This window comes from Telmatherina bonti (assembly GCF_933228915.1).
Source record: "Telmatherina bonti genome assembly, chromosome: 1".
NCBI classification, from domain to species: domain Eukaryota; kingdom Metazoa; phylum Chordata; class Actinopteri; order Atheriniformes; family Telmatherinidae; genus Telmatherina; species Telmatherina bonti.
In genome coordinates this window covers 29459110-29479663 of record NC_136619.1, presented here as the reverse complement: position 1 = coordinate 29479663, position 20554 = coordinate 29459110, and the positions used below count along the sequence as shown (strand labels likewise).

The following is a 20554-nucleotide window of genomic DNA, read 5'->3' as shown; positions in this document are numbered from 1 at the left end:
ACTAAAACTAATAAGTTTCACCTTATTATAAAGTTTTAAAAAAAAAAATCAATAACAAAAACATCCTAATCTAGTCCCTGTTCCTGCTTGGTAATTTATGCCTAGCAAACGTTGGGCTGCTCAGCCCTCCATTGTTGTGGGTTTATGCGTTTTAAGCTGGTGTTGAAGCTGGATTTATGTGGCTAATTATTTGAGTGATTACAGTGTTTTTGGTCAGAACAGCTTGCCCATTTCTTATACAACCTGTTTTGCCTTTGTTCCTACTGCCCTTGCAGCTAAAAGGCACATCCTCACTCATGATACCAGTATACAAGATGTAAGTCCCAGCCTGAGAGACACATGTGAAAAGGTCTCATGTTTATCATTGTGGTTTGTGGTCCAAGTCAGTATCGAAAGGCAAAAGGATGTTTTAAGTCTCTTTATAAAACTGGAATACGAGTGTTTGAAGTTTGATTAAAATGTGTTTTGATTAAGAATTTGATGAGCAGTCAGTTGAGAAAACAGGCCGCATTGGAAAGTGTGGACATTAAACGAGTGACAAGGTAAATGAAGAGCATATTTACATGAAAATAACTCTGGATGCCTTGTTTAGTGCAGGTTAACAGTTTTGTCTTGATGGTATTTATATTTTGGAAAAAAAAATGTTTTAATATTTTATTCAGTTTTTCAGATGCTGTATTGTAATAATACATATTGAGTATTTTGGAAGTGGACTGGTGGTACTATATTATATTGTGCAGTATTGTTACAAGAGAAAAAGCCACAAGTAATTAGATTTTTTCTTTTTGGTTGTTACTTGGCATTAAAATAAAAACAGATTTTCTTTGGGCTTTAGAATATACTGTGAAATTACATATTTCATGTGCTGATTTTCTTTTTTCCCCTCCAAAACATTTTTATAAATGTTTTCTTCATATCAGATTGCAATAAAGACCAAAGTTGTTTCTACCTTTTAATTAAAACTTGATCTTGTCTTTTGTGCCCCCACATCACAAGTGCAACAGAACATTTTATTTATCTGCTCAGTTATTAATATCTACAAACATACAAGCAGTTGTTAAGCAGTTAGTTGTTAACTTGACTCATGCCACCACATCTTATGTTTGCTTGCCCTTTTCCTTGCTTCAATGTCACTTTTAAATGATGTCCGTGTTTTGGTTGTGGCAGGCGTGTTTTCGCTCACAGTGCATGGTCCAGCTCTTCTGTCCCGCCCACCTGAGCCAAACTCTTTATTGGACACGTGATGACTCATGCTCTGAATAGCCCTCCCACTGTTTTTTACTACAGATCCCAATGGCTCATCAACATCCTGTTTTATTCCATAATTTTTCAGACTTCTGACTCTGTTATTAGGTATGTTGGTTTCTGTCTGCTGTGTATGGAAACCATCATGTTTTCTGGTGGGCACAAACTTCAACGCTTCCTCCCACTTTCCAGTATCCTTTATAGTGAGCATGATGCGGATCATCTGGTCGAGAGTCAGATTTTTGGCTCCCATATCCCAGTGAAGAAACTCATCCAGTGGCAAGCGGGCTGTAGCCAGCTTTAGACGTTTGGCATTAGCCAGTGACAAGCCTGACTGGATAGACCGGTCCACAAGCGCTCCAATGATGTAGACCTTGGAGTGGTCAAAGGTGCGGAGCACATTGGGGGAGTCTGCAGTTAGATATACAAGCTGTTCTCTTGGGAAAAGATCAACATGATGATGCTCAGTGCTGGTAATCAGCAGACGGTCCCAGGTCTCCGGGCCGTATCGTTTGAGCAGCTCCTGCTTGTAGGGACCATCTGGCTGCAGGTTGCAAAAGTGGAGGTGAAATGGCTCAGTAGCACGTCGGTTACAGCCTTCCACCTCCAGGAGCTGAGATACTGTGTTTTCTATCTCCCGTCTGGACATGTTGGACTCATAACTCATGTCAAATACAAGTGGCTGACCAAACATCATGCTCTGAGCAGTTCTCCAAGCCAACAGTTTATCCAGGGAACGGTCCCAAAACTGGGGAAATAATGTATTTTTTAATGATAATCCTTTCCCTTCCTCGGTGTCACTTTCAGATCCTCTCTGCGCCATTATTGAAGCTTCCCTCTCAGCCTTCTTTCGTTGTTGCTTCTCCTTACGTGCTAGTTTGTGGCCCTCCTTGACAGCCAGGTACTTCAGGTACTTCTTTCTAGATGATTTAGTGGTGAGCTCTGCTAGTGTCCGCACTTCCTCCTCAGTCATCTCTTGAGGTACAAGCTTACCAGCTTGCCTCCACATAGAAACCAGTTCACGAGTTGCCTCCAGTAAAGAGCTGTCTGTTGAACCAACAGCAGTTTCTTTTGGGTGTTCACCAGCATCATTTAGCTCTTCTTCATCTTTGACTTGCTGCTCCTGGAATGTAACTTGAGATCTCATAACAAACTTCCACTTCTCCAAATCTAATTCTTCATTATCTTTTGAAGGTTCTTTCATTTTGACGTGATCATTCCCGATAGCTTCACTAGCAAAGGGGCAAACTGGGTAAAATCTGGTGCTGTAAACCACTACGAAACGGCTCACGTGCCTCCTGGATGTGACAAGGTGACTAGTCTTGCATAGCGCTTTACAGCCTATGCTAGTTAGTCGCCGTAGCATTGTTAATAATACAACCTCAGAAGTACAACAAGGAAAGAGTCTCTTGGTTGAACAAGGCAAGAAAAAAGTCGTTTCAGCTGCTGTACTTTCGCTGCATTAAATGACCAAAAATAAATGTATTTTGATGAATTTCTGCATTACCCAAACTGAGCCCACACGGATAATCTCGTGGCGTACTGAAGGAAGGTCACGTTGTCACACGATGTTACAGCATAATATGACGTACTAGAAATTCGCAACACTGCATATTATAAAATGAAACATTTCCCCCAAAATAAAAATATATTTGTTACTTTTTTTTAGTCTAAGAATCCACATAAATAATAACAACATATAACTTTAAAGTAACGTACATTTAGTGACGCAGGTTTTTTTTGGCGGAAACTTTATGGTGTCGTACATCAATAAATGACGCAATTTCCTCCTGTAAATTGAACAAGTCAAGCTAGCTGGTTAGCTTTCAAAATGAGCTTGTTTTTACCCAAATTAATGTGCAAAAAAGATATAGATGACGTTATTAAAGGAGTGGCAGAAAAAGTAGTTGTTTTGAGGTTTGGAAGAGACGAAGACTCAGTTTGTCTCCAGCTGGATGAAATTGTAAGCATGTGAACACAGCAATCTGCAGGATGGGAATACCGGTGTTACAGCGGATCTTCTGTTTTGGGTAAAACTCTCTTCTCTGTCTTCCAGTTGTCAAAAACTGCCCACGACTTGAGTAACATGGCGTCCATATACATCGTTGATGTGGACAAAGCTCCAATTTATACGAGATACTTTGACATCAGTTACATCCCTTCAACAGTTTTCTTTTTCAATGGACAGCACATGAAAGTGGATTACGGGTAAGAAAGGAAAAATCATTGAGTCAAAGCCAAAAACAGAAGAATAAATGTGACCAATTTGCGATTATTTTTTAAATTTTGGTTTGCTTTTCAGTTCCCCAGATCACACTAAGTTTGTTGGAAGCTTCAAAACCAAACAAGACTTCATGGATCTGATTGAGGTGATTTATAGAGGTGCTATGCGGGGAAAAATGATTGTTCAAAGTCCCATAGATCCCCAGAATATTCCCAAATATGATCTCCTCTATCATGGGATTTAGAGTCACCATCTTCGCCATTGTGGACTTGCAGCTGAAATCATTTGAGCAAAGCATGAGTTATCCCTGGTTGATAAAGTAATGAAGCAATTTTTTTATATTTAGCTGGTGAAAAGCTGAATGAAATCATTTTCTATGATAAAACTAACGTATGAAATTTTTATCTGTTCTGTTATTATTGATTTTAATAATAACAATTTTTTTAAAAAAAAGGAGAATGTTCTCTTTATATTCTTGTTTAAAGTTGTCTTTATGAGTATACAGGTTTTTTTTTTTTTTTCTTCTTCATGTGAGTGATATTTTAGTTAGTGTTTTCACAAAATGTTTAGTGTGAATAAAATGTAAGGAATTGCGTTACGTAAGACAGCTCTTGTAAGACCGTAATAAGTAACCCTGCTCTATATAATAAACTTACTTTTCATAGTCGGATAAGTTGTTCTAAACATGTATTTCTACTTGTGTGTAAATGCCCTAATCAATCATTATAAGCCAGGAGTTTTCTTTTTTTTTTTTTTTTGTATTTATATTTTTTTCACAATAAAGTGTACGAAGGCCTTATATGCTTCCTATGGAAAACAGTTGCCACTTATCTATCCAATTATAATAAACTTTGAAAACCTTTTCTCTTTCCTTTTTCAAGATTTTCACACAAAGAAGCAATCCCGCGATATTCTGTAGAAGCTCCACTTCTCTGTTGTCAGCATCCTCAGGCGGCGTGAATATTTGATTGGTCACTTTATCGTAAATTTTATTTCTGCTCTATCTTGATGGTAATAAAAAAATAAACATGACAAAATAATTGGGTAAATAAACTTTCCACTGTCTTATTCTGAAAAAGCTCAGACCGGAAGTTCTTTGTTCTCAGTCGGAACTATTTAAAGTAACACAAAAACGATGGCAGCGACCTTGCACGGAGTATGGTGTAAATAGGAATTTAATGAATAGTAAAGCTTTTAAAGATGCTCGAATGTGGACCATAAAATTAGATGTTCTTTGTACCCAAATTAAAATATTCGCATAATGATCTCCCTCGTTAAGGCGACGGTTGGTGGACTGACGGGAATCTGTGGAGCTCGCGGTCATCAGCGAGGTAATTCAGCCAAGGCTGACTTCATATCGACATTGTGGTCACGAGAGTGGGCTTAAAGAATATCTCTTACACATATTTCTGTACCAGAACTAATCCACTCTGTCCCCACACATAAAAAAAAAGAAGTTCTAAGCGTTAATAGATGCAGGGCCATAATCATTGGTCAAGTTAAATTCCTAGTTAAGTTTAAAGCACTACATTATGATAAATTGTCATTATTGAAAGAAAGAAATAAAAAAAAAAAAAACCCGCATAGGATTACAAAAGTATTGTGCTGCCATAATCACGAAGCTGCAACGGAAGCCGCAGAAACACCGGTGTTAACAAACAGCAAGATCACAGTAACTGAGAAAGCTGAACACCAAAGTGATCTTACGATGTGGAGACACAGAAGAAAGTGAAATTAAGCTTTGATTATTTTAACCACTGTCATAGAACAAAATTTCTCTAGCTATCTATGAAAGTTTCTTTTGTGTTGGAGTTGCAACATATTACCAATTACAAACTGGTAAAAGTAGCAGTTAAAGTATGTTCTGACATACAAAACATAAAATAAAACCAACTATTTGTGAGTTGTGCATTTTTTTGTAAAGTTTCTCTTGTTTTTCCCCTCAGGTTTCCTGCACAGCCACTTGAAAATCATCACTGCTGGGATGAAAACGCTTGAAATCCCTCCAGATTACAGCGGTACTTATTCATTTTGTCATTCTCTTGTGACTTTTCTTCTTTGAATATATAGCATTGTTGTTTGTTTGTTGGATGGCACATCACCATTAGACAAAAATGAAGCATACTAAGGAAAGAGAGAAGATAAAATGCAACATCTTCATATCCAAAATAATAACACAAATTGTAGCAAAGTAGGCAACTTTAATAACAATAAAATGAAAAACCTAACCACAATGCAGAAATAGCTACTTTTTACAAAACACAACAATAAATTGATGAAATGACAAAAAAAAAAAAACCAACAACAAAAAGTCCACAGTTGTTATTGCACATCAAAATGCAGAAAATGCAGATTCTGATTTTACTGTCATCCTGAACTGTGTTAACATTTTCCACTTTTGTCGTGCATGTTTTTTATCTCTGAAGATGTGTTTCTGCCACCAAAACCCAAACTGAAGTTTCTGAATAAGGTACCCAACTTGAAAAAGGCCATGAAAGAGAGGAAGAAGCTGCGGGACATTCAAGGCCCAGCTAAGACTGCGAATGCCTTCACTACAGGACAATACGCGATTGTGGTGAGAGAATTATCTGCACATGCTGCTGACCACCTGAGTAAAGCAGGATTGAGGATTATACTGTGGCAGTTTTAACAAGTTATTTATCATATCCAATTTCCTCTTTCTGTATTGCCAAACAACTGCAGCCATTTGTTACATATTTCATTGCCCGTACAGGATGTATTGCATAAACCTTACACATACCTTTTCCTGTTTTATACCAACATTTGTAATTGTGCAATGTAAAACACAACTCACTCTGAGGACCTGTGAGTCAGATATTCCATAATGTTGGATATTGATAAATGATAGAACTTAATCAAATGAAATATTTGTATGTCACTTTCTCGTTTTTTCTTTCATGTTGGTCTCTGTGTTCAATACCACCCAGTGAACATGACATTTATAAATTACTGTCATTATCCTCTTTCTCTTGCTCAGGCGATGGGCGGGGGTTACCTCCACTGGGGTCATTTGGAAATGATCCGTCTAACTATTAACCGCAAGATGGATTCCAAGACAACATTTGCTCGGTGGCGCATCAATGCACCATATAAGCCCATAACATGTAAAGGTCTGGGTCAGCGCATGGGTGGGGGCAAAGGAGCCATCGACCACTATGTGACGCCAGTTCGTTATGGCCGTTTAATCATAGAGGTTGGAGGAAAGGTGGAGCTGCGGGAGATTGAACATGTTCTGATTGAAGTGGCCAAGAAGCTGCCCTTCCCTTCCAAGGTAAGCTTATAGAAATGGTGCACTTGTTGTCTCTTGTTGCTTAAATACATGCAGAAAAAAAAGCTGAAAGTGTGAATTGTTTTTACATATGTTTTCCATGTGTTAAAATATGTTCCCTGTTTTTTTTATTTTATTTTAGGTAATGAGCAGAGAAAGCCTAGCAGCGCTACAAAAAACGCAAGCTGATATGGAGCAAAACAACCAGAATCCCTGGACCTTTAAGCAGATAGCACAGGGCAACATGTTGGGTATCAGGAGGGTGCTTAGTCCCTTCGACCTACACAACCACGGACGCTTTACAGGCAAATTTCACCTCCCAGGGCGGGTGTGACAAACCTGAGGGTTAATATAGTTGTTAATATAGTGCTGTGACACCACTCTGACACACGGAGGAAGATGCAAACAGAATTCTGTAACACACTGACTAAAAGTCATGTCAGGTATATTTAATTTTTGTGTCATTTTGTATCACCTAATAAACCTGAAAAACTACATTCAGTTTTCCATTATTACCTCTACCAAGGAGGTTATGTTTATTGCCCACGTTTACCTGTCTGTCAGCAACTTTATGCAAAAGTTACTTCGTGGATTTTAATTTCTTTTTTTCTGCCAATGGGTCTTGGTCTAACACACATTTCATTAAATCTGGGGAGTGATCTGGAAGGCAATGAGGACGCAGGGATTTTAAAAAGGATCCTGAACAATATGTTTGAAAAAAACTTTTATCAGATGTTTGTGCTCTTTGAGTGCTTCTTGTGTTGAACATCTGATTTTCCTTTTTAAAATCAATAAAATGCAAAAAAATTAAAACATCTTGATTATTCAGTGCTGTCATAAAACAAAAGGTTATGTTGCGTTAACAGTAAACAAGTCTGGATATAAGGTGTAACAAGTGGTAATCGGTTAATTAAAGGGTGTCCATAAAGTGTCTTAACATTTAAAAAAAAAAAAAGTATGGCAAAGACAAATTGTGATGCCTGTTAATCAAATTTCTTCCATTTACCCAGAAGTTATCAAATTTTTAAATAACATTTGATCTGTGTATTTTGGGTAGCCTTTTAATGAAGAATCCCAGTTTAATAAAACCTTAAAAACTTGCTGCTCAAGAAAATGCACAATATGCTCAGTACTGTGGTTCATTGAAACAAAATTAGTCAACAAAACTACAGGAATAATCATGGATAACATTCACCTTCCTTCCTTTTTCACCTTCCAGTGACTATTGGATATGGACGATAAGAGCATCAGAAGAAAACGGATACAGAAGTTTTTAAAAAATGAACTGTTCTTCCTTTAGTAATAATTTCGAGACAATTATATATTAATGTGCTCTTTAATAAATTTGCTAAATTCTAAAGAAACTTTATGAACACCCTGTATATCTAACATAAGAAATCAATTGTCTGATTGCGTTTCATGCTAGAAATTATTAATTGGTGTTTTTTTTAAGCATGTTGCTCCTGTTGTACACAATGTTACGATTGTTCCAACCCTTTATGCTGAACGCAGTGCAGTCGTACTATCAGTCCTACAAATCCAAATTAATAATATACCCATATATATATGTATATATATATATATATATATATATATATATATATAAATATATATATATATATATATATATATATATATATATATATATATATATATATATATATATATATATATATATAAATAATGTATATAAAAATAATATTCCTCTTTTAAATCTTTGAGTTAAGTTTTTTTTTTTTTTTTTTACCAAAATGGCTTCTTATATATATATTTATCATATATTATATTTAGGTAGGTGTTCTTTTTATGTAACTTATCTAATCAGTCTTGTTTTTAACCATCTCTCTTTGGTCACGGTAAAGTTTAAAGAAACAGACAAGCCACAAGGGTTAAATGTCTACGTTGTTTCGCGCATGCGCATAAGACCTGAGAAAAGTTTAAAAACAGCGCGAAAATGAAAACTACAGATTACACTCTAATGACTGTTGTTAAATCTATAGTTCTCTTTTGTATTTCCACGTTTGCTTTGTAACGTATTGTGATATCTCTCGAAGTTTAAGCTACTTTTACTGAAGTGTTGGGTTTTTACGTTAGCTGATAGAAACGTCACATTGGCGCCCTAAGCTACAAACCGTTTGCTGTGTTTTTGTTATGAAGCCTGCGCGAGGTTCTGGTCGAGATCCGTCCAAAGGACCCAACGTGAAACAGAAAAAGGCAAACAAGAAGCCACACAGGTTAACATTGGAACAGGTAAGGTTGAATGGTTGGATGAAAATGCCAGATGTTAAAGTGATGTATTCGCCTAAACTTTGTATTATTTTAGGCCCAGGAGCATGAGGAGACAACTCACAAAAAAACAGCACCTAAGAGGAAAGGTGAAGACTGTTCTTTTCGTTTTCTTTAGTTTAATAAGCCGTAAATCACACTATCGTCCTGACTGTGTTTTTGCTTTTTCCTGGTAGCTGAAGGAGACTCCTCATCAGTCAGCAAGAAGATGAAAGAAAATAAAAACTGGAGCGTGATGCCGACCTCCTCTATAAAGGCAATAGAGAATATAATGGACTTATCAATACTGTAAGTATTGCAGTGATAAGTCTCAATTGTGTATTAGGTATTGCTAATAATCTTTTTGAAATATGTAAAGTCAGGTATCTATTCAAGAAAGCAGGTTTAGTGAAGAGTTTTGAGCTTGTTAAAGCTGGGTTTTGCGTCTCAAAAAGGGCTTGACCTCTTTTTATATAGTCTTAGATACCATGGCAATTTATTGTTGCCATGGTAACTGCTTTCCTCAAGCCTAACTATCTGTTTTCTTCAGTCAAGTCTTGATTATATCTTTTAACAGCAGTCTAAATTACTGCTTCATCAGTTTCATGGGTCAACCTTGTTGCGTCTCTTTAAAGCTGATTTCATTCACAGACATCAGAGATTTTCATGAGACAATTCAGGCACTTTAGTCTTTTTTTGAAGTTGCTTCAGAAAAAGACATCGTAGAGAGAGAGTTTGCAGCACATGATGCAAAATTTATACTGTGGAAAATGCTTAGTTTCATTTGCAACACTATTAAAAAAAATCATATGAAACTTATTGTTTCGATCATATCATCTCTGTGTCTCTGAACTTATTTATTATAGTAGCAAGTAAGCAGAAAGCAGCCTAAAAGTTAGCAGATATATCTGCAGGCAGTTAGACATGTTCATTATTGTTTCCTCAAATTATTCAATGTTCGTGTGTGAAAAAAGCCAAAGAAACATTTATTTTTCACTGAATAAGTAATACTCTAATAATTTAAATAAATAAAAAAAACCACTTTTTTTTACAGAGCAACTCTTGCTTTGAGGCAAAGAGAGAAGAAAGAAAGCCAGGAACATCTGAACATAATGAAAAACAGGTGAGCATTTATTGAAAATTTCAAAGTATACTTTTAAAGTAAACCATGTTTCTACTACTTTCATACTTAAATGAGTTTTGTCTAGAAGTTAATTTTGATTAGTCAAATGAAATGCATTGCTATCGCTGTATATCTCCAATAGGGCTCAATTCATAGAAACATCTTTAATGAATGTGCAGGATTACAAACATGCTATGAGGGAAAACTTTAGCTTGTTTACATTTATTTGTATATGTATATATGTGTGTGTATATATATATATATATATATATATATATATATATATATATATATATATATATATATATAATATAATATAGAATATCCATCCTACCATCCATTCTCTGCTGCTTATCTGGGGCCAGCATCCTAAGTAGGGAAGCCCAGACTTCCCTCTCCCCCAGCCACATTTGCCAACTCTGCCCAGCTACTGTGGTATGCCAAGTACCTGGGCATACCACAGGCGAATGGCAACCATGCAGAACCCACAAGGAAAGCTGCCACAGTTAAATACCTGCAACAAGTGAGGCAAGCACTGAGAAGTCAGGTCAATGGCAAGAACAAGATCTGGGCAATTAACAGCTACGCTCTGTCAGTTATCTGATACCCTACTGGGATATTAAGCTGGTCAAAGGAGGATGCTCAGACCACGGATGTCAAAACACGGAAGCTGCTCACCCTGCATGGAGGGTTCCACCTCAAGTCCAGTGTCCAGCGACTATACACTAAGTGTAAAGAAGAGGGCCAAGGACTAGTGAGCATCAAGACCACTATCCGAGATGTAACATCTAAGTTCCACAAATACATCAAGAAGAGGGCACTGAGGGATGATGCACTTAGTGAATTTCTCAGAAAATGGAGTCTAGAGGAACACAAGATGGAAGAACCATGATGGGAGGAAAAGCCCCTGCAGGGGATGTACCATCGGCAGATCACCGACGTTGCCGATATAATCAAGTCCTATCAATGGCTGGAGAGGGATGGACTGAAGGACAGCACAGAGGCACTAATCATGGCAGCACAGGAGCAGGCCCTGAACACCAGGGTGATTGAGGTCCAGATCTATCATACCAGGCAGGATCCCAGGTGCAGACTATGAAAAGGAGCCCCAGAAACAATACAGCGCCTCACAGCAGGGTCCAAGATACTGCCAGGCAAAGAATACATGGAGCGCCATAACGAAGTAGCTGGCATAGTGTACAGGAACATCTGTGCAGAACATGGACTGACCCCAAGTCCCAGTCAGAAACTCCCCCCAAGGTGGTGAATAATGAGAGGGCTAAGATTCTCTGGGACTTCCAAATCCAGACAGATAAAACCGGACATAGTGATCATGGATAAGCAGCAGAGGAAAGCCGTAGTGATCGATGTATCCATCCCCAATGATGGAAATATCAGGAAAAAGGAGCATGAGAAACTGGAGAAGTACCAAGGCCTCAAGGAAGAACTGGAGAAGGCCTGGAGGGTGAAAGCAACAGTAGTACCCATAGTGAACGGAGAACTGGGGGCCGTGTCCCCCACACTGGAGAAGTGGCTCCGACAGATACCTGGTGAGACATCAGACATCTTCATCCAGAAAAGCGCAGTCCTGGGAACAGCTAAGATATTGCATAGGACCCTCAAGCTCCCAGGACTCTGGTAGAGAACCCGAGCTTGAGAGATGATGAGCCACCCACCCTACCCTGGGGAGATGGGAGGGGTGGGTGAGAGAGGAGTTTATATATAATAAATTGATCTAATGGGTTATTATCGATTTCTGCACAGTGATCCATTAATTTAAGTTGTTTGTGTAGAAACAGGGAAACCAGTTATTACACACAACTCATCATAGCCATTTTTTTCTCGATGTCATAGATTCAGACTTTATATTTATTTTTACAATTATTATTATAGATATTGATGAGAAAAAATAAAATAGCCAAGTAATGTGAGTGTTATAGCCTCCTTTCTTTTCCCTCTCAAACACTTTACAGGTTTTTAGCTCATTGTGCACAGCTCAAAATTCCCATGCAGAAGCAGAAAAATTTGGTGTCTTCATCTCAGCACCACCAGGAAGAGACTAAGAAATCAGCTGTTGGAAAGAAGACTCTGAGCTCTCTAGAGGTGAGAAACTCTTGAGGCTGAGAAGAGAAATTCAAATGGACAGCCATTAATCAAGAAAATGGTAAACATTTAAAATATAAGGATTTTTTTCCTAATTAATCACTCCAGTCTTAAGCATTGGGTTATAGTATGGTTGATTTAAAAAAAAAAAAAAAAATTACCTTGGTTTGTGTCTTATAGTGTTTTACAGCAGGAATTAAGAATACTTGATGGAGTTCGTCCAAAACTACATAGAAACTTGTAAAAGTAAAATGACATCTAACACTTCCCTCAACAACACCAACAAGAGTCAGCCTGACCCAGTAATGTAATTGGTGAAAAGAAGCTCTGCATTTTCAAATCAGACTACGTAGTTACAAAACAGCTGCAACAGTCTTAAAGGTGTTAAATTGTCAAACTTTATGTGTCTTGCATCGCTGTATTTCCCTTTATGATTACTTTCAAATTTTAGTTGCACCTTACTTGCTATAAAGCAACATGACGAACAACCTAGAGCAGGGGTGTCCAAAGTCGCTCCTCGAGGGCTGGTGTCCTGCACGTTTTCCATGTATCCCTGTTCCAAGTTGAATAACATTGAATAGATCAAGCAGCCTATGAAGTTCTGCAGAGTGACTGATAAATTTGAAGTAGGTGTGTTGGAGCAGGGATGCATGGAAAACTGGCTGGATTTCTGCCCTCAAGGACCGGAGCTGGACACCCCTGACATAGAGGCTCTTTACTTTTGTTGTCTTTCTGTTCTGAAGTTATCCTCTGTCAACTAATTGTGTTTGTGAAGCGCTCTACTCTGCTATGAAAGAGACGTGCATCAAGAGTGTTTTTCCTTAGCCCTCCCCACATCATTAGATGGAATTATTTCCCATTATCAAAGCAATAAACTGTCTTGCTTATCTGCCAATAAAGTATTGGTAAACAATACATCATCCTTGCATAACATTTATCACTGAAAAAAAAATTGTGTCCAAAATAATCAGCTAATTAATTGAGAATAATTACTAGTCATGTCCACAATGCAGTCACCAACAAGATGATCTTTTAAGGAGCTTCACTTGTTTTAAAATCTGTTAAAGAAAGTTAGTCTGTATTCCTATTACATTAAATGTTTTTGGGGGGTTTTGGGTGTCCAGGAAGACTTGAAAGCCGTTGTAAGTGCACTGGAGAGGATGGAGGAGCAGACCGTGTCTTTACAGGACTCCTGTAGCACGCTCAGATCTGAATTGGAGGAAGAGGAGGAAAAAGCTAAACAGGTGCAAAGTATTCACACAGCTGTGCCAAATTAAACCATGTTCATTTTTATTTGTCCTGTCTGCTTTCTTGTATGGTATTGTGTTTTATCTATAACACTGTGGGGGTGTTACATTTTTCCTTTTTAAGATACTTCTTGGGTAGACTTAAATGTCAACAGGGTAGCAAAGAACCTCAAAGTATTGTATTGATGGTTGGCTTCACTGTCCTCTCAGTAAATATTAAGATAAGGTGATTATTTATCTTCCATTTAGCTTATTCCAATTCAGGGTTATTTATTTTATTTTAATTTGGTTTAGTTGATTCTTTTTTTTTTTTTATCTAACCTTGCTCAATTGGTCAGTTCATCAGTACAGAAGTACTGGTGGAAGTAGTATTGCCTCAGAGTGTGCAGAGTTTGCATGTTTTCCTCATGCATGGGTTCTCTGCAGTGGACTGCCGATTTGTCCATGGTGTGCCCTGCCTTTTGTCCGGTGGTTGCTGGGATAGCCTCCAGCCTGCCATGATCCTGAATTGGACTAAGCCAGTGTTTCCCAGTCCTGGTGCTCAAGTACCACTGCCCTGCATGCCTTTAGACGTGTTCCTACTCCAACACACCTGATTCAGACGAATGAACTTCCCCCATCAAGTTCTTTGCAGGCTGTTCAGAAGCTATTATTATTTTTAACAGGTGGGTCAAAGTAGGGTTGCCTCTAAAACATGGTGACTGGGGACCAGGATTGGGAAATGCTGTATACAAGATGAATGAAGAAAAGAAGTAGAAGAGGTGCACTAAAGCCCATCTCTCCTTAAAACTATTTTTCACAAAAGTGAATCCAGACATTTCTTGCAGATTTTGTTTAGTAACATGCTAAAACGTAGCCTTCACATGCGGTATGATGTTTGCATATGTATGAAAAAACATGTCTCATCAGTAACAGAAGGAACTTTTTTTATTTATGATCAACACTGACACACATAAACCATACTGAAGCAGAAAGTAGCCACAGAGATATGAAAGCCCAATATGACATTAAAATAATAAAACCTCTTGATTTTCTACAGATTTTACAAATAAAGGATCAAACTCGACTCAAGCTTTTAACTGTTCCATCACAGATATAAAAGATCGTTACAGGTAAGCTTGAATGCTGAATAAAATTGCTGCACTTTTGCATTTTCTAACATCCGCTTGGATTGTTCATATTAACCGCAAAAACTCACCACTAAAAAGTTTCTCTTTGCTTCAGCACTTTTTTAAAAATAAGTTGTGAAAATGCCTGGGTGTGCACTTCCTCTGCAGCTCTACAGGAAAGTTCAGCTCGTTTTCTGTAAAGCAACCTCTGTATATGCATATTAGTAAGATAACAGGTCTGAGTTTCATGTCTTGATTTAGATAGTTTGCTTCACCTTGAAGCATCACCAACAAAACACTGATTGATAAATCACATTTACTTCTCCAGTTTTGTTTTGTTTTTTTCTTTTTAGGTTTTGTTTGAGAAACATCATACTGGACAGGGAATATGAAGCCACTTCCTGGGAACTGGGAGAAGTCCTGCAGAAACTGTGGCCATCCAAGATGCAAAGGTGCTGAGGTGCAGAAGCAGGCACACAAACATGCTGAGCAACTCTTTAACCCACCAAACAGAGGCGCATCTATGTCGGAGGGACCAGAGCCAAATGTTTTCATAGACTGAAATAATTTCTTTTCGGCAAATTGACAGACTGCATATTTACAGTGAAATAAACATCCTGGCTGCATACCTAAACTTAAAAAAATGGTTTGAAATTGTCCAGGCATCCAAAGTATACATAGTTTTGAATGACAAACTTGAGCTAGAATCTGCTTTACCTTTGTCATAATTTCATGTATTGAAGTATAACTTCTCTACATGGCTACACAGAGGGAAATTGAAAATATGTGTAAGGTATGCAACTTCTTCATTAGTTGTCATTTATTAGGTTTTTTTCTACCCTTGCTAATATTTGTCGAAACTTCTCAAAGCCAGAGCTGAACAATGTTGGCAACTGGTAAAAAGAATAATCTTGTTGCTGCAGAAGGCCTATTTTTTATCTTTCAAATTGTGTTGTATAATTCGTCCTTTTTGTTTGGGGTGTTTGTGATATTTAAATAATTTATAGATCAGATTTAAGCGGTTTGAATAAAGGCAACATTTTCCTTTGAAAACAGTCAGTGTCATTGCAGGTGGCAGCAGACAGGGAGTCTCGGATCATAAAAAAAAACAAAAACAAAAAACCTTCAGCTTTTTGGAACATGTTGCAGACATCAAACTCCATTTGAGTGAATATTTGCAAAAATAAAAAGGGTTATCAATTGAAATATTAACTATCTTGTCTTTCTAGTGTAATCAGTTGAATTTATTAGGAAGTATTTGTGAGTCACTGTATTCTTGTTAATGTCCTTTTTACACAATGTCCCAACTTCACTAGAATTTGATTTGTATGTCAGGCTGCAATAAATCATTGCAGTGAAAATCAGAAAAATATGATGTTTACTTTTGCTCATATTATAGCTAAGTCTGCTTGAAACTTTCACATTTAAACCAGGATATCTGCTGAGAAAGTAGGTGTGTTATTGAGCAAAAGAAAGAAATTGCAAAAATAAATGGTTTTAACTGCTACACACTGTTCTCTCAGAAAGGCAAGGTTTTTAACACTTTAAACAAGTTTTCCAGTAAAATTCTGCAAATGTTATTTGCTCCTAATAAAGAATTTCCATGTTTGGTCTTCAGGCTAAAATACCTTGCTGGTCTGTGTTAAAAGAAATCCCACACCTCTCTTCTGCCTTGAGGATACTGAGCAAGCTATAAATGAGCACTGACAGATACATCTGAATAAAGTGACAATCATAAGAAAAACAAAAGCTGTTATTTACAAGTCAGTGGAAACTTGTTTGCTGGGATAGTTGGTATTTACATATCTACACGAGGGAATTTTTTTTTTTTTTTAATTATTAATTTATTTTAATTTATTCAAATTTGGTCTAGGACTTTGGAAGGCTTCATGTTTTCCTGATTTTCTTCTTAAGACACCCAAAATCAAGCACTTTCTTCAGAAGGTTTGACAAAAACTCAAATTAATCTGTGATTGCTATGGAAAAGGCTTTTAAGGACTTTTTACTGAAAGGGTTAATGATGAGTAATCATGTTGGAACCCATCAAACAAATGCTTCCCTTGGGGCAGGATCTGGCACTCCAACAATGTCCTAGTTCATATTCTTTCCAAATGTGGTGTAACTTCAGACAAGATGCAACTTGAATTCATTTTTGTGATCATGATCTTACCTCCAGCATGCCTAAACATGGACAGATTCTTGCTCTTAGCCAAGAGAAGAAACTCAGCCTGAAGTATTGTTTGACAAACTATATGGATCTGGAAATCAGACCTTTCATACCAAAGTTACCTCAAACAAAGGTAAAAACCAGTTTTTCTACATACTACTATTTAACCACTGATTCAGGGAAACTACAGAGGAGAAGGAATATTATTGTTAGTTATTGGTCTATGAAGTCAATGACATGAAATACCTAATGCTGTTCAGGTATTGTATTGTCATGAAGAGAATGACCTCAAATTTCAGAATATATACAGATTTTTTTTTTTTTTTTTACATTTAGACAATGAAGAACATGTACATCAAACATATTCAAAACAAAAAGTATTCTTCTCTATAAGGAAGAAGACCTGACTATTCATGTTGGGGGACTTGGGATCGTTGAGGGACAGATGCATGAGGAGGAAAAGAATTTACACACATTGAAAAGTCAACATATAAAAAATGCTAAAACCTAACAGCTACATCTGTGAGTTCTTGAGTGACTTCCTTCGTATGGAATCCTGTGAGTCCTCATAGAAAAGTCGTTCAATAGTGGAGATGAGTGAAGCTTTGATAGCTTGGCCCAGGCCTCTGGCAGCAAACACATACAGCACTGGGTTAAGAGTACTCTTTATGTACACAAGGAACAGAGATATGTATTTGCCTCTGACTGCTGAGATATAGAGAGTAGAGCTTTCTTGTGCCAGGGCCTGCAAGAACCGACAAACAAAATAAGGCACCCAGCAGGTGAGGAAGAGGAGCATGGTGAAAAAGAGCACATGGTACATCCTGGTCATCTTACGGGTCATTGAAGGTGTGGAAGAGGTGGGTGTTGGAGGGACTACGTGCTTAATGTTGAGCAAAACAGCCAAATTGCTACACAGGAACACCAGCAGGGGCAGCAAAAAACCTGCTATCGTTTCTGCAACAAACAAACCTGCATTAAATTTTCCGCTCTCCAGGCAATGGTATGTGCCATTTTGTTCCTTCAAACAAGCAAAGTGAAGGTAGGGGACAGACAAGACGGTGGCTAGTAGCCACAAAAGGCCACAGGCCAGAGGAACAGCCCAGGAGGGCCGTCGCAGTCGAGCCCACACCGGCCTCAGTAGACACAAGCAGCGCTCCAAGGCCACAGCACAGAGGAGGAAAGCAGAGGCGTACAGCCCCAGGCCTCGCAGGAACATTATTATGCGGCAGAAGGCACTGCCAAAAGGCCAGCCTGACTTGTTGATGACATAACCCAACATAAGGGGGGTCCGAAAGAGAAGGATCAAGTCAGCTAGGGCCAGGTTCAGAACGTAGACCCGGAAACTGCTGGCGGCACGTGTTTCCTCAGTGCTCCCTCTGCGTGCCAGGAAACGATTCCTCCTGATTCCAAGTATCCAAACCACAAGTCCATTCAGAGGTACACCAACCTTTAGTTTCCAGAGAGAAGAAACCATTAATCCCATTTATGGAGACAAAAATATTGAAGAACTTCTGTGTGTTTATGTGAAAAGTGATCTAAAGACTATTGAGGCATTGATTTCATGGTTTTGTGCAAAGATGGCATCCACTTGCAGTGCAAGCACCTCTGAATTTCTCTACATGTTAAAACGAGTTTTCTTTCTAGTCTGCAGAAAACAGCCCATATCTTCAAATACAAACAGCTAGGTCAGAGGGTCAAAGAAAGAAAACTTCCTTTTTTAGCTAAGATGGATTTTTACACCTTTGAATCAACTAAGCTTCATTAATCAGCTTCTGTTTGATACAATATATTTAATGTATTTTTTTCTTTTACTGATCTAAGCTACTTCCAAAAACATGCATATTTTACAAGCTGTTTGACTGCTAAAGATTAATAGTAATGTTGCAGTGTAATGTTAATCAAGAGTTCAGACTATCATGTAACTCCCTTTTCAGTGTCTCTGGCCTTGTGTGCTTTGATAGTGTGCAGTATTCGATGCTCAATATTGCTCACCAGGAATATGATCAGAGTAACTGCAATTTGGATTCCCCGAGAAGCATCCATCTGATAAGAGCTGCTGGTGCTGCTGAGAGGCAGTGAACTATTCATGTTGGCCACTGAGGTTATGTCAAGTTCAACGAGACCTGAAACACAGTACAGTATGCATGGTCTTTAATTCTTTTTTCTTTTTTCCTCCTAGATGAAATTTTGTCCTGACCAAAGACAGAAAATGAGTAACATGCATGGTTACATATGAATATGGACTGCACATGTTGATTGCAAAAAGAATTTTTGAGAAGCTGATGTCCCAATCACAAAACACTATGGCACCACAGACTTCCTTCCTTGCATTATTTTTGTTGCTCTTCTCTTTCTCCTCAATACACTTTTTTTCATACATGCATGTAGCCATAACCATACAGGTTTAACACACAACTCTAAAGTTTCCTCCTTTAGAGTTGGTAAGCTATGCAAGCGACCATATTTCGCTTGCACACAGTGTTGCCATAACTACCAATTCATGCAATATATAGCACAAACCGCATCAACCGTGATGATTAAAATCAGAGGAATGTATTAGCTGCAGGTATCCGCAGCTGGTGTCTTGACCTACATCACAGCTGTTTTTGTTAAGCAGCATGCAATAACTGATCTGTAAATGAAAACATGCCATGTCATCTACACAGAGTCAATGTACTATTCTTACATGCCAAAGTTACTGATGACAGTTGTGAGTTAAAAGATTTTTTTTCAGAATCTACTAAAACTAATAAATCTAATAAACAGAATTTACAACCTGCTTCTTGAGGCCAGTATTAAAAAAATAGCTTCAGATAGTTTTGATTCCAATTATGAAGTTTGCTCCTTACCTTCAATATCTGCTTTGTGAATGAAAGAAGCTAATGTGTGAAAGGGGAGTGCCCACTGGCTGTCTTAAAAGTTCTCTCGCTCTCTCTCTTGCTTTCCTGGATGTGATTACAAAACACACCCCTACTTGCCTACAGACCGGCCAACATCACAAACATACATTTTAAACAACATCAGTTTTGATTGTAGTTCGAGTCAGAGATGTTCAGAAGTAATTTTTTCAGTCTTGAGTCTTGAGACTCAAGCTAGTTATATTTTGCAGTGAGTGTTTTCCCATGCAATGCCTGTCATCTGGTTTGCTAGATAAATGCATTTTAATATCCAAAAAATTAAATATTGTGTTAACAATTTATCTAACAGCATTTTGTAACAGCACAAATCATTAACCAGAAGTGGGCAACTGCGATTCTCAAGAACCACAGTCCTGCCAGTGTTGGGAGTTTCCCTGCTGCAACATATTTAAAACACACACAAGCTAACAGAGCAGACTTGTGCAGAGCTTGACAACTGCTCTTTTCTGTTAATTTATCATTATTAAATTAATTTCCTTTCTACTCATTATTCTTTATAGCATTTTCAGTGATTGCCTAACAGATGGCAACAGGAGATCAGAGAGAGAAAGGAGTTTCTGGGTGTGAGTCTGGTTCAAGTATGAGTTCACTGTAGACAGCTTTGTGGTGCTAAAGTGCACTGACACCGTCCCTTTAAAGAAAAGGCTCAATTTACATTGGTCATTTAATAACCAGAAAGTGAAAAAAGTATTAAGTGAAAAATTGCTAAATTATAATTTAGTGAAATTAGACACTGCTTTTGAACTATGGTTGGAAAGAATAATAATAATAATTAAAGCCGCAAGCGGCATCCATCGGGTCCTCGCCTCATGCCGAAACCTCCACCCGAACTCGTCACAAAGCTTCCGGGTGGATGTGAAG

The 20554-nt window shown here is 37.9% G+C and overlaps 5 protein-coding genes across 5 annotated transcripts; 3 read left to right on the top strand and 2 right to left on the bottom strand.

The window, feature by feature from the left end:
* Window positions 1-1046: 1046 nt before the first annotated feature.
* Window positions 1047-2761, bottom strand: trmt10c (tRNA methyltransferase 10C, mitochondrial RNase P subunit). The gene has a single exon (XM_079244174.1). It carries the CDS (start codon window positions 2609-2611, stop codon window positions 1073-1075), a length of 1539 nt encoding a protein of 512 aa, XP_079100300.1. The 5' UTR covers window positions 2612-2761; the 3' UTR covers window positions 1047-1072.
* A 315-nt stretch (window positions 2762-3076) lies between these two features.
* On the top strand, window positions 3077-3790 carry txnl4b (thioredoxin-like 4B; the record flags this gene model as incomplete). Its single annotated transcript, XM_079257587.1, has 3 exons — window positions 3077-3208; window positions 3302-3453; window positions 3548-3790. 3 exons carry the CDS (start codon window positions 3077-3079, stop codon window positions 3711-3713), a joined length of 450 nt encoding a protein of 149 aa, XP_079113713.1. The 3' UTR covers window positions 3714-3790.
* A 794-nt stretch (window positions 3791-4584) lies between these two features.
* On the top strand, window positions 4585-7435 carry mrpl16 (mitochondrial ribosomal protein L16). The gene is made up of 5 exons (XM_079251503.1): window positions 4585-4800; window positions 5416-5487; window positions 5896-6044; window positions 6468-6761; window positions 6901-7435. Exons 1-5 carry the CDS (start codon window positions 4731-4733, stop codon window positions 7090-7092), a joined length of 777 nt encoding a protein of 258 aa, XP_079107629.1. The 5' UTR covers window positions 4585-4730; the 3' UTR covers window positions 7093-7435.
* A 1474-nt stretch (window positions 7436-8909) lies between these two features.
* On the top strand, window positions 8910-16049 carry cenpq (centromere protein Q; the record flags this gene model as incomplete). Its single annotated transcript, XM_079264407.1, has 8 exons — window positions 8910-9008; window positions 9082-9133; window positions 9221-9332; window positions 10078-10146; window positions 12120-12249; window positions 13374-13493; window positions 14536-14608; window positions 14959-16049. 7 exons carry the CDS (start codon window positions 8910-8912, stop codon window positions 14593-14595), a joined length of 642 nt encoding a protein of 213 aa, XP_079120533.1. The 3' UTR covers window positions 14596-14608; window positions 14959-16049.
* Window positions 16050-17286: 1237 nt separating this feature from the next.
* LOC306774373 (C3a anaphylatoxin chemotactic receptor) lies at window positions 17287-18863 on the bottom strand (the record flags this gene model as incomplete). The annotated part of the gene is made up of 2 exons (XM_079264395.1): window positions 17287-18222; window positions 18768-18863. 2 exons carry the CDS (start codon window positions 18861-18863, stop codon window positions 17287-17289), a joined length of 1032 nt encoding a protein of 343 aa, XP_079120521.1.
* Between the last annotated feature and the right edge of the window lie 1691 nt (window positions 18864-20554).

Bases quoted from the DNA above. Each gene is read 5' to 3' on its own strand.
- trmt10c (XM_079244174.1), bottom strand. From the start codon at position 2,611: ATGCTACGGCGACTAACTAGCATAGGCTGTAAAGCGCTATGCAAGACT.
- mrpl16 (XM_079251503.1), top strand. From the start codon at position 4,731: ATGATCTCCCTCGTTAAGGCGACGGTTGGTGGACTGACGGGAATCTGT. The intron at 4,801-5,415 runs GTAATTCAGCCA...TTTTCCCCTCAG, and splicing joins AGCTCGCGGTCATCAGCGAG to GTTTCCTGCACAGCCACTTG. The intron at 6,045-6,467 runs GTGAGAGAATTA...TCTCTTGCTCAG, and splicing joins CAGGACAATACGCGATTGTG to GCGATGGGCGGGGGTTACCT.